This window comes from Entelurus aequoreus, linkage group LG26 (assembly GCF_033978785.1).
Source record: "Entelurus aequoreus isolate RoL-2023_Sb linkage group LG26, RoL_Eaeq_v1.1, whole genome shotgun sequence".
NCBI lineage: Eukaryota > Metazoa > Chordata > Actinopteri > Syngnathiformes > Syngnathidae > Entelurus > Entelurus aequoreus.
The window spans coordinates 36,305,270-36,322,626 of NC_084756.1; the positions used below are offsets into that span (position 1 = coordinate 36,305,270).

Here is a 17,357-nt window from a genome sequence, read left to right on the forward strand (position 1 = left end):
TTTCAAACCTGCACAATACAACAACACACATTTGTTTTAACATTTTGGCAGAGACATTTATGCAAGGCTTGAAAAGAGGTTGGATGAAGCAGATGCTTATAATATCCCAACCCCTCTCACTCATTCCACATTTAACATAAAGAATATAATACATGACACCATCGAGTAATTTGCATAATTTACTACAATGATATGATTTTCTCTAAAAAGGCTCAAAAAATGTATACTTACTAATTAATAATAACAGTTTTGTTTTAAACGTCCATCCATCCATCCATCCATCCATTTTACAATATAATTACAACACTTTATGTACATATTATAAGTTATTCACTGAAATATATTTATTAATTGTGGTTCTTACAAAAAATATATCTTATAAAATATAAAAGCTAAAATGTCTCTTAAAGCTCTGCCCCTTTAATTAGTGCATACTAAATAATTTAACTTTAGCCTACTACTACAACCATATTATTTACCAGCAACATAAAGTGAAACAGAGGCAGAGGTGTCCTGCCACAGTCAGTAACAAATAAACAGAAAACAGTAGTGGTCAAATACAAATAAGGCAACAAGAGAAGTATCCTACACTTCTCTTTTGTAAAGTAAATTTGAACAGCCTATATGGGCATCTACATCAACTATATGATTTGCCTGAGAAGCTGGACAGGACAAAAAAAAAAATTTTTTTTAATTTTTTTATTTGTGGCGGACGTAATTATTTCGTGGCGGGCCGCCACAAATAAATGAATGTGTGGGAAACACTGCAAGAACAATACTATACAAACAAAAACAAGAAAAACTCCTGTACACTAACAATACAATAGTACCACTGTTACTATGAGACAAGACAAGACGGGTTGTCTCGATACCAATATTTTGGTACCGTTACCAAAATGAATTTCGATACTTTTCGACACTTTTCTAAAGGAGACCACCAAAAAATGGCATTATTGGCTTTATTTTAACAAAAAAACTTACTGTACATTCTTATTGCAATCAAAGAACAATCTTGTCCTGAAAATAAAATAGTGAACATACTGGACAACTTGTCAACTTGTAGTAAGTAAACAAACAAAGACTCCTAATTAGTCTGCTGACGTACGCAGTAACATATTGTGTCATTTATACACCTATTATGTTGTCAAAATTATAAAGGACAAGCTGTAAAAATTGATTATTAATCTACTTAGTCATTTACTGTTAATATCTGCTTACTTTCTCTTTTTAACATGTTCTATCTACACTTCTGTTAAAATGTAATAATCACTTATAGGGATGTCCGATAATGGCTTTTTGCCGATATCCGATATTCCGATATTGTCCAACTCTTTAATTACCGATACCGATATCAACCGATACCGATACCAACCGATATATGCAGTCGTGGAATTAACACATTATTATGCCTAATTTGGACAACCATGTATGGTGAAGATAAGGTCCTTTTTAAAAATAATAATACAATTAGATAACTAAATTAAAAACATTTTCTTGAATAAAAAAGAAAGTAAAACAATATAAAAACAGTTACATAGAAACTAGTAATTAATGAAAATGAGTAAAATTAACTGTTAAAGGTTAGTACTATTAGTGGACCAGCAGCACGCACAATCATGTGTGCTTACGGACTGTATCCCTTGCATAATGTAGGAACCAGAATATTGATAATAGAAAGAAATGGGGGGAGGGAGGTTTTTTGGGTTGGTGCACTAATTGTAAGTGTATCTTGTGTTTTTTATGTTGATTTAATTTAAAAAAAAAAAAAAAACCGATACAGATAATAAAAAAAACCGATACCGATAATTTCCGATATTACATTTTAGCGCATTTATCGGCCGATAATATCGGCAGGCCGATATTATCGGACATCCCTAATCACTTATTCTTTTGTTGTTTGATACTTTACATTAGTTTTGGATGATGCCACAAATTTAGGTATCGATCCGATACCAAGTAGTTACAGGATCATACATTGGTCTTAATTAGGGATGTCCGATAATATCGGACCGCCGATATTATCGGCCGATAAATGCTTTAAAAAGTAATATCGGAAATTTTCGGTATCGGTTTCAAGATTATCGGTATTGGTTTCCAAAAGTAAAATTTGTGACTTTCTAAAACGCCGCTGTTTACACGGACACAGGAAGATGTACAGAGCGCCGTACTGGCCCAGTCACATGATATCTACAGCTTGACACACGCAGTAGCAAATGCAAGCATACTTAGTCAAAAGCCATACAGGTCACACTGAGGGTGGCCGTATAAACAACTTTAACACTGTTACAAATATGCGCCACACTGTGAACCCACACCAAACAAGAATGACAAACACATTTCGGGAGAACATCCGCACCGTAACACAACATAAACACAACAGAACAAATACCCAGAACCCCTTGCAGATGCTTATTTTCATTCAGAAAAATCTACCTCTCACACATGATGACAAGGAGAAAAAGTACAGTGTTTCCCATAGTTGTGGTGGGTATCAGGATTATTTCAGGGAGAGCATGTCCCACATTCCAAGCTGCTGTTTTGAGGCATGTTAAAAAAATAATGCACTTTGTGACTTCAATAGTAAATATGGCAGTGCCATGTTGGCACTTTTTTCCATAACTTGAGTTGATTTATTTTGGGAAACCTTGTTACATTGTTTAATGCATCCAGCGAGGCATCACAACAAAATTAGGCATAATAATGTGTTAATTCCACGACTGTATATATCAGGTTGGTATCAGTTATTAAGAGTCGGACAATATCGGAATATCGGATATCGGCAAAAAAGCCATTATCGGACATCCCTAGTCATAATTTAAGTTCTCATATGTCCAGGGATGTATTTCCTGAGTTTATAAACATGATATGAATTATCATGTTGTTTCTTATTTGTCCAGCTTCCATACTCCTTTTTATACACTTTACAAGAAATACATTGGCGGCAAGCTCCGTAGCTTGCTAGCTTGTGCACGCCAGCTGTCTGAGGACTCTTATTTTGTTAGCGCAGGCAGGATGAAGCTGCGCTTTTATTGTGAAGACAGGAACTGTGCAGTCGGTCTTTAGAGTTTTGATGGCAGGTACGGCGCGAGTGTCCGTTGAAATAAAAAGTGTTTCTCGCCTTCCTGTCGGTCATTTTTTTCTTAATAATGATCTGGCAGCAGCCGGCGTCATCTCACAAGACCCTCGGGTGCTGTGAATGTCAATCAAGTGACCAAAGTGATGTCATTGTGAAGATTGATGATCGCTAATTTTTAGGTCAATTTTTTAATGCCTGGCTGGCGGTCGACTGACACACCCCACACCCTCCACCATCGATCGGTAGCCCGCGATCAACGTAATGGGCACCCCTGTCTTAGACACACTAAATTAACCGCAACATTAGTGCTACATTAAACTTTATGTCGCTACTGCTCCGACCTTTCCTCAAAAATAATGTTTAAAAAACAAATTGAAGCCTTGTCTAGCTGTTTACTGACATATACTATTCATGTTTAAATAAATATTGGCTCCAAATATTGGTTATTGGCCTCTTTGACTACTAATAATCTGTATTTGCTCTGAAAAAAAACATATCGGTCACTCTCTAGTTGTTAACTTCGGATGTATTTAATTTACATTGTGTTTAGAGATGTCCGATAATAGCTTTTTTGCCGATATTCCGATATTGTCCAACTTTTAATTACCGATACCGATATATACAGTCGTGGAATTAACACATTATTATGCCTAATTTTGTTGTGATGCCCCGCTGGATGCATGAAACAATGTAACAAGGTTTTCCAAAATAAATCAACTCAAGTTATGGGAAAAAAATGCCAACATGGCACTGCCATATTTATTATTGAAGTCACAAAGCGCATAATTTATTTTAACATGCCTCAAAACACCAGCTTGGAATTTGGGACATGCTCTCCCTGAGAGAGCATGAGGAGGTTGAGGTGGGGGGTAGCGGGGGGTGTATATTGTAGCGTCCCGGAAGAGTTAGTGCTGCAAGGTGTTCTGGGTATTTGTTCTGTTGTGTTACGGTGCGGATGTTCTCCCGAAATGTGTTTGTCATTCTTGTTTGGTGTGGGTTCACAGTGTGGCGCATATTTGTAACAGTGTTCCACCCTCAGTGCGACCTGCATGGCTGTTGACCAAGTATGCCTTGCATTCACTTGTGTGTGTGAAAAGCCGTAGATATTATGCCTTTAAGGTTTATTGGCACTCTTTACTTCTCCCTGCGTCCGTGTACACAGCGGCGTTTTAAAAAGTAATACATTTTAGTTTTTGAAACCGATACCGATAATTTTGATACCGATAATTTCCGATATTACATTTTAAGTATTTATCGGCCGATAATATCGGCCGTCCGATATTATTGGACATCCCTAATTGTGTTCAAATGTCATTAAAATTGACAAAAACGTATTCAGGAAAGTCAGTGTTTCATTGTGGTTGTTCAGGAGCCCCGGATAAATGAAAAAAGGCCACTTTGTTAGCAGCATGCTAACATTAGTTGCCACTGAGCAAGTCCGTCTTATCGCCACTACCAGCTTTATCAATGTTAACACATGGTTTTATGCTAAAAAAAAAGGCATTGTATTGTAAGACTCATCGAGGATTGCTGCCACCTTTTGTGTTTGTGTAACAATTCAAAGCATTAACCCAGTTTGTTGATGCTCTGCAAAGCGTTTTCCTTTAGGGGGCGATGACGAGGTGATGAGCTCCACCCTGCATCAGTTTGCGAAAGTCATCGATGAGGTTCATACACATCGCCGCTGCTCACTTTCTGTGTTGCACGGCCCACTCCTGACACCGCTCTTTGTTTTCACAGTTGAGCTCCTGTCACGCCGTTTTGTCCACCCAGCTCGCCGATGCCATGATGTTCCCCATAAGTCAGTTCAAAGAGAGAGACCTGAAAGGTATGGTCACATGCAAATGATGACATCTCTGACGCGACGATCTGCTGAAAACGTTGTTTTTGTCCCTGCAGAGATTCTCACCTTGAAGGAGGTCTTCCAAATATCTAGTGACGGTAACCACGAGATCAATGCCTTAAAGGCCTACTGAAAGCCACTACTAGCGACCACGCAGTCTGATAGTTTATATATCAATGATGAAATCTTAACATTGCAACACATGCCAATACGGCCGGGTTAACTTATAAAGTGCAATTTTAAATTTGCCGCTAAACTTCCGGTTCGAAACGCCTCTGAGGATGACGTATGCGCGTGACGTAGCCCGGGGAACACGGGTATGCCTTCCACATTGAAGCCAATACGAAATAGCTGTTTTCATCTCATTCTGGGTGTATTCCGGACATCTGTGTTGGTGAATCTGTTGCAATTATGTTCATTGCATTATGGAGAAAGAAGCTGAGCAAGCAAAGAAGAAAGTTGTCGGTGCGAAGCGTCTATTTTGCGAGGGAAGTCAGCAGCAACACGTACACAGCCGGCGCTTCTTTGTTTACATTCCCGAAAGACGCAGTCAAGATGGAAGAACTCGGATAACAGAGACTCTAACCAGGAGGACTTTTGACTTCGATACACAGACGCCTGTAGAGAACTGGGACAACACAGACCCTTACCAGGATTACTTTGGTTTGGATGACAAAGACGCAGGCGTGCTACCGTGAGTATGCAGCTTTGGCTTCCAAACATTTGATCGCTTGACCGTATGTGCGCGTCACGTACGTAACTTTTTTTAAATATATAAGCTTTATGAACCTTGGGTTAGGTGAACGGTCTTTTGGGCTGAGTGATTGTGTGTGTTGATCAGGTGTTTGAATTGTATTGGCGTGTTCTATGGAGCTAGGAGCTAGCAGAGGAGCTAGGAGCTAGCATAACAAACACGTAGGTGTTTTTATGCAGGATTAATTTGTGGCATATTAAATATAAGCCTGGTTGTGTTGTGGCTAATAGAGTATATATATGTCTTGTGTTTATTTACTGTTGTAGTCATTCGCAGCTGAATATCAGGTCACCCGCGGCTCTCACAGCATCTTCCCTATCTGAATCGCTTCAACTCCCCACTAGTCCTTCACTTGCACTTTACTCATCCACAAATCTTTCATCCTCGCTCAAATTAATGGGGAAATTGTCGCTTTCTCGGTCCGAATCTCTCTCACTTCATGCGGCCATCATTGTAAACAATAGGGAACTTTGCGTATATGTTCAATTGACTACGTCACGCTACTTCCGGTAGGGGCAAGCCTTTTTTTTATCAGAAACCAAAAGTTGCGATCTTTATCGTCGTCGTTCTATACTAAATCCTTTCAGCAAAAATATGGCAATATCGCGAAATGATCAAGTATGACACATAGAATAGATCTGCTATCCCCGTTTAAATTAAAAAAATTCATTTCAGTAGGCCTTTAACACAATAAAAGTCTTAACTCACCAAACCTCTTCTTCCTGCAGATCACGACACCGCCATCAACAGATACAGCCGCCTGTCCAAGAAGAAGGACAACGACAAGGTAGTTCATGAAAAGGAGACGTGTGACTCAACGTGTGTGCGAGGACATCGCGTGTGTGTGTGTTTGGCAGATGCGGGCTGAGGCGGTGGAGGACGTGTACACCTCACGCAAGAAGCAGCACCAGACCATGATGCACTACTTCTGCTCCCTTAACACGCTGCAGTACAAGAAGAAGACGGCACTACTGGAGCCGCTGCTGGGCTACATGCAGGCTCAGGTTGGCACGCTCACAATAATTGAACCTAAACAACGGCGATTGAAAGGTTGTTTTTTTTATCCGTCCAGTGTAAACATCAGGAATTGTGTTGACAATGTGGGATGACGGATGGTACGACATGACAGCAAACAGCAGAGGGCGCAATTCATTCCTGCCTAAACAGGCTCTAGGGCAGTGTTTTTCAACCACTTTTGCCGCGGGATACAGTCTGGTGTGCAATGGGAGATGATCTAATTTCTAATTTTATTTGGGTTAAAAATATTTTTTGCAAACCAGTAATTATAGTCTGCAAATGATGTGTTGTTGTTGAGTGTCGGTGCTGTCTAGAGCTCGGCAGAGTAACCGTGTAATACTCTTCCATATCAGTAGGTGGTAGCCGGTAGCTAATTGCTTTGTAGATGTCGGAAACAGCGGGAGGCAACGTGAAGGTAAAAAGGTATCTAATGCTTAAACCAAAAATAAACAAAAAGTGAGTGCCCCTAAGAAAAGGCATTGAAGCTTAGGGAAGGCTATGCAGAACAAAATTAAAACTGAACTGGCTACAAAGTCAACAAAAACAGAATGCTGGACGACAGCAAAGACTTACTGTGGAGCAAAGACGGCGTCCACAATGTACACTACCGTTCAAAAGTTTGGGGTCACCCAAACAATTTTGTGGAATAGCCTTCATTTCTAAGAACAAGAATAGACTGTCGAGTTTCAGATGAAAGTTCTCTTTTTCTGGCCATTTTGAGCGTTTAATTGACCCCACAAATGTGATGCTCCAGAAACTCAATCTGCTCAAAGGAAGGTCAGTTTTGTAGCTTCTGTAACGAGTTAAACTGTTTTCAGATGTGTGAACATGATTGCACAAGGGTTTTCTAATCATCAATTAGATTAAGATTAAGATTAAAGTACCAATGATTGTCACACACACACTAGGTGTGGTGAAATTTGTCCTCTGCATTTGTCCCATCCCCTTGGGGAGCAGTGGGCAGCAGCGGCGCCGCGCCCGGGAATCATTTTTGGTGATTTAACCCCCAACTCCAACCCTTTGTTGCTGAGTGCCAAGCAGGGAGGGTATGGGTCCCATTTTTATAGTCTTTGGTATGACTCGGCTGGGATTTGAACTCCAACCTACCGATCTCAGGGCGGACACTCTAACCACTAGGCCACTGAGAGCCTTCAGAGCCAATGAGCAAACACATTGTACCATTAGAACACTGGAGTGATAGTTGCTGGAAATGGGCCTCTATACATCTATGTAGATATTGCACCAAAAAGCAGACATTTGCAGCTAGAATAGTCATTTACCACATTAGCAATGTATAGAGTGTATTTCTTTAAAGTTAAGACTAGTTTAAAGTTATCTTCATTGAAAAGTACAGTGCTTTTACTTCAAAAATAAGGACATTTCAATGTGACCCCAAACTTTTGAACGGTAGTGTACATCCGAACATGACATGACAATCAACAATGTCCCCACAAAGAAGGATAAAAACAACTGAAACATTCTTGATTGCTGAAACAAAGTAGATGCGGGAAATATCGCTCAAAGGAAGACATGAAACTGCTATAGGAAAATACTAAAAAAAGAGAAAAAGCCACCAAAATAGGAGCACAAGACAAGAACTAAAACACTAAACACAGGAAAACAGCAAAAAAGTCCAAATAAGTCATGGTGTGATGTGACAGGTGGTGACAGTACACCTACTTTGAGACAAGAGCTATAGTGATGCATGCTTGGTTATGCTTTAAAGTTATATCCAACAATTGCGACAACGACTTTTTACTGTCAACTGAGTTTCGTTTTTTACTGGTTTCTGCTGGTGGTGTGCCTCTGGAATTTTTCAACGCAAAAAATGTGCCTTGGCTCAAAAAAGGTTGAAAAACACTGCTCTAGGGACATTTAAACTGAAAAGTCACTACTTCTGTGTGTATGTAGAACACAGTAGAGTGAAATGGAGTGATGTTCTAACTCCCATCACTACACTTTTGGACAAGAATCACACTATTTTGTCATGCTTTACTTGTGTATTTGATGACGTTTAGCTTTAACAGCCCGCGACACATTCTAAAAATACTATTAAATTAAAAATATTTAAAAATAACATGAAAATGTGTGTGTGTGTAACGAGAAACAGTTGCAATGTTGACTATAGCAACACAAAATGTTTTTTCTTTAAAACTGTCATTGCTCAAAAAGTAAAAATTAATCGAAATCAATGTTATGAATTATTGACCTATTCAAGGCTCCAATTACTTTACATGAAATAATCCGCTTTGAAATATTTTTGTGGAAAAATATTGCATATTTTGTGTGTTTTCCATATAAAAACGTTTATTTTTTGGGGTTTTTTTGACAAAAAGGTCATTAAAAATGATAATAAAAACGTATGATTGACGGGTACATCTGAAGTTGATCTAGAGACTTAAGTGTTGAAAGTAATAAAAAATAAAAAAAAAGTATGACCTATCTTTAACACTTATATGAGGGGGTCCCTTTTGGATTCCCAATAATTTTAGTGGGATTTTTTTCTTCTAAACTGTCATTGCTCAAAAAAATTATAATGAATTAAAATCAGTGTTGGTATGAATTATTGACCTAATTAAGGCTCCAATTACTTCACATCAAATATTTCATTATGATTTTTTTGGTGGAGAGTTAATTGCATATTTTGTGTTTTTGCCACACACAAAAAACGGGTTTTCTTTGACAAAAAGGGCATAAAGCATACATTAAAAAATATATTTTTACTTTATATCAACAGATACTGTAGACCTGAAGTTGATCTAGAGATTTAGATTCTTTTTTAATCAATTTTTTTTAAATGACAGACATTTTAAATATTTTTCTGATTAAGACCCTTTCATGTCCCCTGCACCAAACTTGAGGGGAGCCCTAAAAAAATCTATATATTGTATTAATTTTGAAAATGAAAAATATCAAAATAGTCAGTGTGTGGCCTTCATAGGAAAAAGTTTGGACATCCCTGGATGAGCTCATAGCCTAGAACAGGGGTCACCAACGTGGTGCCCGCGGGCACCAGGTAGCCCGTAAGGACCAGATGAGTAGCCCGCCGGCCTGTTCTAAAAATAGCTCAAATAGCAGCACTTACTAGTGAGCTGCCTCTATTTTTTTAAATTGTATTTATTTACTAGCAAGCTGGTCTCGCTTTGCTCGACATTTTTAATTCTAAGAGAGACAAAACTCAAATAGAATTTGAAAATCCATGAAAATATTTTAAAGACTTGGTCTTCACTTGTTTAAATAAATTCATTTTTTTTTTTTACTTTGCTTCATATAACTTTCAGAAAGACAATTTTAGAGAAAAAATACAACCTTAAAAATGATTTTAGGATTTTTAAACACATATACCTTTTTACCTTTTAAATTCCTTCCTCTTCTTTCCTGACAATTTAAACCAATGTTCAAGTAAATTTATTTTTTATTGTAAAGAATAATAAATACATTTAAATTTAATTCTTCATTTTAGCTTTTGTTTTTCGACGAAGAATATTTGTGAAATATTTCTTCAAACTTATTATGATTAAAATTCAAAAAAAAATATTCTGGCAAATCTAGAAAATCTGTAGAATCAAATTTAAATCTTATTTCAAAGTCTTTTGAATTTCTTAGAAAAAATTTTGTTCTGGAAAATCTAGAAGAAATAATGATTTGTCTTTGTTAGAAATATAGCTTGGTCCAATTTGTTATATATTCTAACAAAGTGCAGATTGGATTTTAACCTATTTAAAACATGTCATCAAAATTCTAAAATTAATCTTAATCAGGAAAAATTACTAATGATGTTCCATAATTTTTTTTTTTTTTTTTTTTTTTCAAAAAGATTCAAATTAGCTCGTTTTTCTCTTCTTTTTTTCGGTTGAATTTTGAATTTTAAAGAGTCGAAATTGAAGATAGACTATGTTTCAAAATGTAATTGTCATTTTTTGTGTGTTTTCTCCTCTTTTAAACCATCCAATTAAGTGTAAATATCATTAATTATTAATAATAACATAGAGTTAAAGGTAAATTGAGCAAATTGGCTATTTCTGGCAATTTATTTAAGTGTGTATCAAACTGGTAGCCCTTCGCATTAATCACTACCCAAGAAGTAGCTCTTGGTTTCAAAAAGGTTGGTGACCCCTGGCCTAGAACTTATGCTGCCTTTTCGCTTCTTTCTTTTGTTTAGAAGACTTTCCTTTTTTTTTTTCTCGCCTTTTACCTCACAGATCAGCTTCTTTAAGCTGGGCTCCGAAAACCTCACCCAGCAGTGGGAGGACTTCCTGGCCAACATCGGAACCAGTGTGCAAAAGTAAGACGCTCTTCCATCTGTGCAGGTCCTTTGCCAAAACACTCAAATTTGATGGAAAATAGGCAACAACGTGCACAAACTGTCTTAACATTTCTTTTAGGCTGATTCCACGTGAAGAGATTGAGTGCCTATTTCACGAATGCAATGTCGTTTTTAAGTGCATTTCTGGAGCCCTGTGAGAGCTGCTAATAATCTTAAGTGTGTGTGTGTGTGTGTGTGTGTGTGTGTGTGTGTGTGTGTGTGTGTGTGTGTGTGTGTGTGTGTGTGTGTAGTGTGCGTCGGGAGATGGAGGAGGAGGTCAGCCAGATGCAGGAGACCATCCAGCAGATGGAGAGCTCGTGTGACACCCTATACGCACCGTGCGACCCGGACCCAGTCCACTCCCCCGTGTGTCGAAACCTCACCAGGAAGCAGGGCTACCTCTACATTCGCAAGTAAGAACACTTGTTTTTAATGTGTTGATGTTAGCAGTACACTGCCAAAAGTCAGTGTTCAAAAACAAGAGAAAAAAATACAAAAATGAGGGGTATTTTACTTGAACTAAGCAAAATTATCTGCCAATAGAACAATAAAATTTGGCTTGTCAAGACTTTCCAAAACAAGTCAAATTAGCTAACCTCAATGAACCCAAAATACCTTAAAATAAGTATATTCTCACTAATAACAAGTGCACTTTGTTTGGTAGAAGAAGAAAAAAAAGAGACTTTTTTTCTCAACATGTTGAAAAATATTCTTAAATGAAGTAAATGCTAGTGCCATTATCTTGACATAATGATATGCACTCGGCATTACATTTCTTGAAACCAGCAAACGTATACTAAAAACTAGTTTATTGTTCTTAATGGAAAGGCAACAAGGCAACCGCTTGTTACTCTCGGGGTCTACGAGCCGCTCAAGCAAATCATATTGTCTAAAAATGCATTTTTCCATGGATAACATGACATCATCGCGCCAAGTGTGCGCTTGTCCGAGTCGCACAAGTCCCGCCGCCGGCTGGGATGCCCAAAATGTCCAAAACGCGCCCAGCGAAGTCCCACGGGAAGGCGGGGAGAAAAGTGAGAAAAGTCTTAAGATTTGTGGCACTCCATGTGGGACTCCAACCTGGGTAGGTATTTAGAACATTTTGGGGACTTTTGCCGACTTTTCCAACTTTTATCCCCCCTCCCCGCTGGACTCGGCTGGGTGTGTTATGGACATTTTTGGCATCCCGGGACTTGCGCGGCCAGGAGCGGGACTTGTGGGACTCAAACCTGGGTAGGTATTTTGAACATTTTTGGGGACTTTTGCCGACTTTTCTCACTTTTCTCCCCCACTTCCCGTGGGACTTTGCTGGGTGCGTTTTGGACATTTTTTGCATCCTGGGACTCGTGAGACTGGAACCCGGGGAGGTATTTTGGACACAATTGGGACTTTTGACCATTTTGGCCGCCTTTTCCCCTCTTCTTCCCCGCCTTCCTGTGCACCATTGCTGGGTGTGTTTTGGACATTTGGACAAAAATAGTTTCAAGCATGTTTTACTCAATATAGGTCATCAAATCTCAGCAACAAGCTGTAATATCTTACTGAGATCATTTAGGACCAAAACCCTTAAAACAAGTAAAACACTCTAACATAAAATCTGCTGAGTGAGAAGAATGATCTCATCAGACAGAAAATAAGCAAATATCACCCTTATTTGAGATATTTAAAGGCCTACTGAAATGAATTTTTTTTATTTAAACGGGGATAGCAGATCCATTCTATGTGTCATACTTGATCATTTTGCGATATTGCCATATTTTTGCTGAAAGGATTTAGTATAGAACAACGTCGATAAAGTTCGCAACTTTTGGTCTCTGATAAAAAAAAACCTTGCCCCTACCGGAAGTAGCGTGACGTTGTCAGTTGTTCACTCCCTCATATTTTCCTATTGTTTTCAACGCAGCTAGAGCGATTCGGACCATTACCCCATTAATTTGAGCGAGGATGAAAGATTCGTGGATGAGGAACGTTAGAGTGACGGACTAGAATGCAGTGAAATACATATTTTTTTTCGCTCTGACCGTAACTTAGGTACAAGCTGGCTCATTGGATTCCACACTCTCTCCTTTTTCTATTGTGGATCACGCATTTGTATTTTAAACCACCTCGGATACTATATCCTCTTGAAAATGAGAGTCGAGAACGCGAAATGGACATTCAGTGCCTTTTATCTCCACAACAATACATCGGCGAAACGCTTTAGCTACGAGCTAATGTGATAGCATCGTGCTTTAACTGCATATAGAAACAAAAAAAATAAACCCCTGACTGGAAGGATAGATAGAAAATCAACAATACTATTAAACCGTGGACATGTAAATACACGGTTAATGCTTTCCAGGCTGGCGAAGGTTAACAATGCTGTGCTAACGACGCCATTGAAGCTAACTTAGCAACTTAGCAACCGGACCGCACAGAGCTATGCCAAAAACATTAGCTCTCCACCTACGCCAGCCAGCCCTCATCTGCTCATCAACACCCGTGCTCACCTGCGTTCCAGCGATCGGCGGAAGGACGAAGGACTTCACCCGATGCGTTTGGCGGCCCGGAGACGTAGGAAGTCAAGGTGAGGTCGCCGGCTAGCGCGTCTGCTCTCCAAAAAAGTCCTCCTGGTTGTGTTGCTGTAGTCCGCTGCTAATACACCGATCCCACCTACAACTGTCTTCTTTGCAGCCTTCATTGTTCATTAAACAAATTGCAAAAGATGTCCAGAATACTGTGGAATTATGAAATGAAAACAGAGCTTTTTGTATAAGATTCTACGGGGTACCATAACTTCCGTTAAACTGACTTCGTCACGCGCATACGTCATCATACCGCGACGTTTCAGCCGGATATTTCCCGGGAAATTTTAAATGTCACTTTATAAGTTAACCCGGCCGTATTGGCATGTGTTGCAATGTTAAGATTTCATCATTGATATATAAACTATCAGACTGTGTGGTCGCTAGTAGTGGCTTTCAGTAGGCCTTTAATCTTACTTAGATTTCAGTTTTTGCAGTGTGCTATGTAGACCACAAGGAAGTGTTTTAAAAGTAGTAAAAAGATCATGATATGAACCGTTTAATCCGCTTTATAATCTGGTGCGCCTTTTGTATGAAAGTAGACCCATTCTTTGGCAGTGCGCCTTATGCTCCGAAAAATGTGGTAAATGCTAATAAACACGCTTGCCCCCTCAGTAAGACGGGCCTGGTGTCAACGTCATGGGAACGACAGTACTTCTTCACCCAAGGAGGAAACCTGATGCATCAGGGCCGGGCCGAAGTGGCGGGCGGCCTGGTCACCGACCTGGACAACGCCTCCGTCATGGCTGTGGACAGTGACGACCGCCGCTTCTGCTTCCAGGTCACGTCCTTCGATGGCAAAAAGTGAGCGCGCTCCCATCTCCATGTGGCCTCAGCCGCCACCATTGTGGATTTCATGTTCTCATTCATGTGTGTTCTGTCAGAGTTGTGACACTGCAGGCGGAGAGCAGAAAGGACTGCGAGGAGGTAATTTGTTGACTGACACCCGCTTTTGTGTTGATGGATGTTCCCTCACCGTGTCTACACTTGTCAGTGGATCGCCACCATCAACAATATCTCCCGCCGCATCTACCTGAGCGAGAACGCCGAGGTTTGTGAAGGACAAAAAAGGTTGTTTTTTTTCACGTCCGGTCCTGGCTGATGTTGTCTTTCACTGATAGGAAGTGGCGGCAAGAGCCAACCAATCAGCCATTGAGGCGGTGACCCCGTCGCCATCCTTCCAGCAGAGACACGAAAGCATGCGGCCAGCCAGGTTCAATCAATCAATCAATCAATCAATCAAACTTAATTCATGTAGCACTTTTTCATACGGTCGTGGTCAAAAGTGTACATCCACTTGAAAAGAACATAATGTCATGGCTGTCTTGAGTTTCCAATCATTTCTGCAACTCTTATTTTTTTGTGATGTAGTGATTGGAGCACATACTTGTTGGGCACAAAAAACATTCATGAAGTTTGCTTCTTTTATGAATTTATTATGTGTCTACTGAAAATGTGAGCAAATGTGCTGGGTCAAAAGTATACATACTGCAATGTTAATGTTTGCTGGAATTTGACTCAACAACAGTCGCAATTTCACAAGAAAAACTTAAAAGTGTGGCAATTTTATGAAAAGAGTTGTCATTTTACTCCACAAAAGTCACAGTTTTATAAGAAAACTTTAAATGTTGGCAATATTAAAAAAATAATGGGAATTTTACTTGGCAAAATGATGACAACAGTCATCATTTTACTCAAAAAAATGTCACTATTTTACAAGAACAACAAAATAATTGGCAATATTTTTATGTGAATTTTATATGACAAATGTCACCATTTTACATTAAAAAAAAGTAATAATTTTACGAGAAAATATTGCAATATTACAGAAACAGAAAGAATATGAGAAAATGTTCCCAATTTTATAAGAAAAAAGTTGACACATTGTGAGAAAAAGACTGCTTTTAGTAAAAAAAAAAATTATACATTTTTTTTGTGTGTAATTGGTTTTTAATCTTCATTATTTACTTCAAGTTATTACAGTATGTCTTTATATACATATTTATTTATTTATTTTTAATACATTTTGGCCAAAGGGGGCGCATTTCAATTTCTTACACACACTTGTTATTTCATATGTTGGCCAGAGGGGGAGCACTTTTAAAAGCGACACAGTCAATTATAAAAATCCCTCCTTTTTGGGAGCACCCTCATTTAGATAGATGTCACCACTAATGAGACATTGTCTATTAGTTGCAATGTTATTGATTTATGTCATCACTTGTTCATACAGCAATGTTAATATTTGCTTACATGTCCCTTGGCAAGTTTACCTGCAATTAGGCGCTTTTGGTAGCCATCCACAAGCTTCTGCTTGAATTTTTGACCACTACTCCTGACAAAATTGGTGCAGTTCAGCTAAATTTGTTGGTTTTCTGACATGGACTTGTTTCTTCAGCATTGTCCACACCTTTAAGTCAGGACTTTGGGAAGGCCATTCTAAAACCTTCATTATAGCCAGATGTAGCCATTCCTTTACCATTTTTGACGTGTGTTTGGGGTCATTGTCCTGTTGGAACACCCAACTGCGCCCAAGACCCAACCTCCGGGCTGATGATTTTAGCTTGTCCTGAAGAATTTGGAGGTAATCCTCCTTTTTCCTTGTCCCTTTTAAAGCAGCAGTTCCATTGGCAGCAAAACAGGCCCAGAGCATAATACTACCACCACCAAAGGCCTTTAATCCCAGGAACACCACACCTACCGTCAAGCATGGTGGTGGTAGTATTATGCTCTGGGCCTGTTTTGCTGCCAATGGAACTGGTGCTTTACAGAGAGTAAATGGGACAATGAAAAAGGAGGATTACCTCCAAATTCTTCAGGACAAGCTAAAATCATCAGCCCGGAGGTTGGGTCTTGGGCGCAGTTGGGTGTTCCAACAGGACAATGACCCCAAACACACGTCAAAAGTGGTAAAGGAATGGCTAGAATGAAGGTTTTAGAATGGCCTTCCCAAAGTCCTGACTTAAACGTGTGGACAATGCTGAAGAAACAAGTCCATGTCAGAAAACCAACAAATTCAGCTGAACTGCACTAATTTTGTCAAAGAGTAGTGGTCAAAAATTCAACCAGAAGCTACCAAAAGCGCCTTATTGCAGGTAAACTTGCCAAGGGACATGTAAGCAAATATTAACATTGCTGTATGTATACTTTTGACCCACCACATTTTCAATCTAGACCCATAATAAATTCATAAAAGAAGCAAACTTCATGAATGTTTTTTGTGACCAACAAGTATGTGCTCCAATCACTACATCACAAAGAAATAAGAGTTGTAGAAATGATTGGAAACTCAAGACAGCCATGACATTATGTTCTTTACAAGTGGATGTACACTTTTGACCACGACTGTACATCTAAAATGTAGTGCTTTACATCTAAAAACCAGTGCCTCTCGCCTCATTACATAATCCCAGGTTAAAACAGTCAACCCTCCCACCCTAAACCCCCTTTTCTCTACCACACACATGCACGAATAATAAGTCACGTAAAAACATTTTGTGGCTGAGCATGGAAGAAAACACTATCTTAAAGGGGAACTGCAATTTTTTTTAAATTTTGCATATCTTTCACAATCATTATGAAAGACATGACGATGGATGTATTTTTTTGTAATGTATTTTAAATATTAAAATAAATGCGATCAAAAGGCTGCTTACAATGGAGCCTATGGCAGACGCTTGAATCTGCCTATAAAGCCCTTTAAAAAACATTTAAACACCTCCATTAAGGTTTTATATACATGCTGTAAGTGCATATGTAATGTAGTAACTGGCACATTTATAATAACATTTAGTATT

General features: G+C 38.9%; 1 protein-coding gene across 2 annotated transcripts in view; it reads left to right on the top strand.

The window, feature by feature from the left end:
• The window catches only part of appl1 (adaptor protein, phosphotyrosine interaction, PH domain and leucine zipper containing 1), a 33,718-nt gene that overhangs the window by 3,186 nt on the left and 13,175 nt on the right, over window positions 1–17,357 (top strand). For both annotated transcript variants that reach the window (XM_062038005.1, XM_062038004.1), the window contains exons 4-14: window positions 4,672–4,743; window positions 4,817–4,904; window positions 4,976–5,017; window positions 6,402–6,460; window positions 6,531–6,677; window positions 10,893–10,975; window positions 11,248–11,409; window positions 14,176–14,364; window positions 14,445–14,487; window positions 14,555–14,611; window positions 14,682–14,773. In XM_062038005.1, coding sequence (XP_061893989.1) covers window positions 4,672–4,743; window positions 4,817–4,904; window positions 4,976–5,017; window positions 6,402–6,460; window positions 6,531–6,677; window positions 10,893–10,975; window positions 11,248–11,409; window positions 14,176–14,364; window positions 14,445–14,487; window positions 14,555–14,611; window positions 14,682–14,773 — 1,034 coding nt within the window. The remainder of the gene's footprint in view (window positions 1–4,671; window positions 4,744–4,816; window positions 4,905–4,975; window positions 5,018–6,401; window positions 6,461–6,530; window positions 6,678–10,892; window positions 10,976–11,247; window positions 11,410–14,175; window positions 14,365–14,444; window positions 14,488–14,554; window positions 14,612–14,681; window positions 14,774–17,357) is intronic.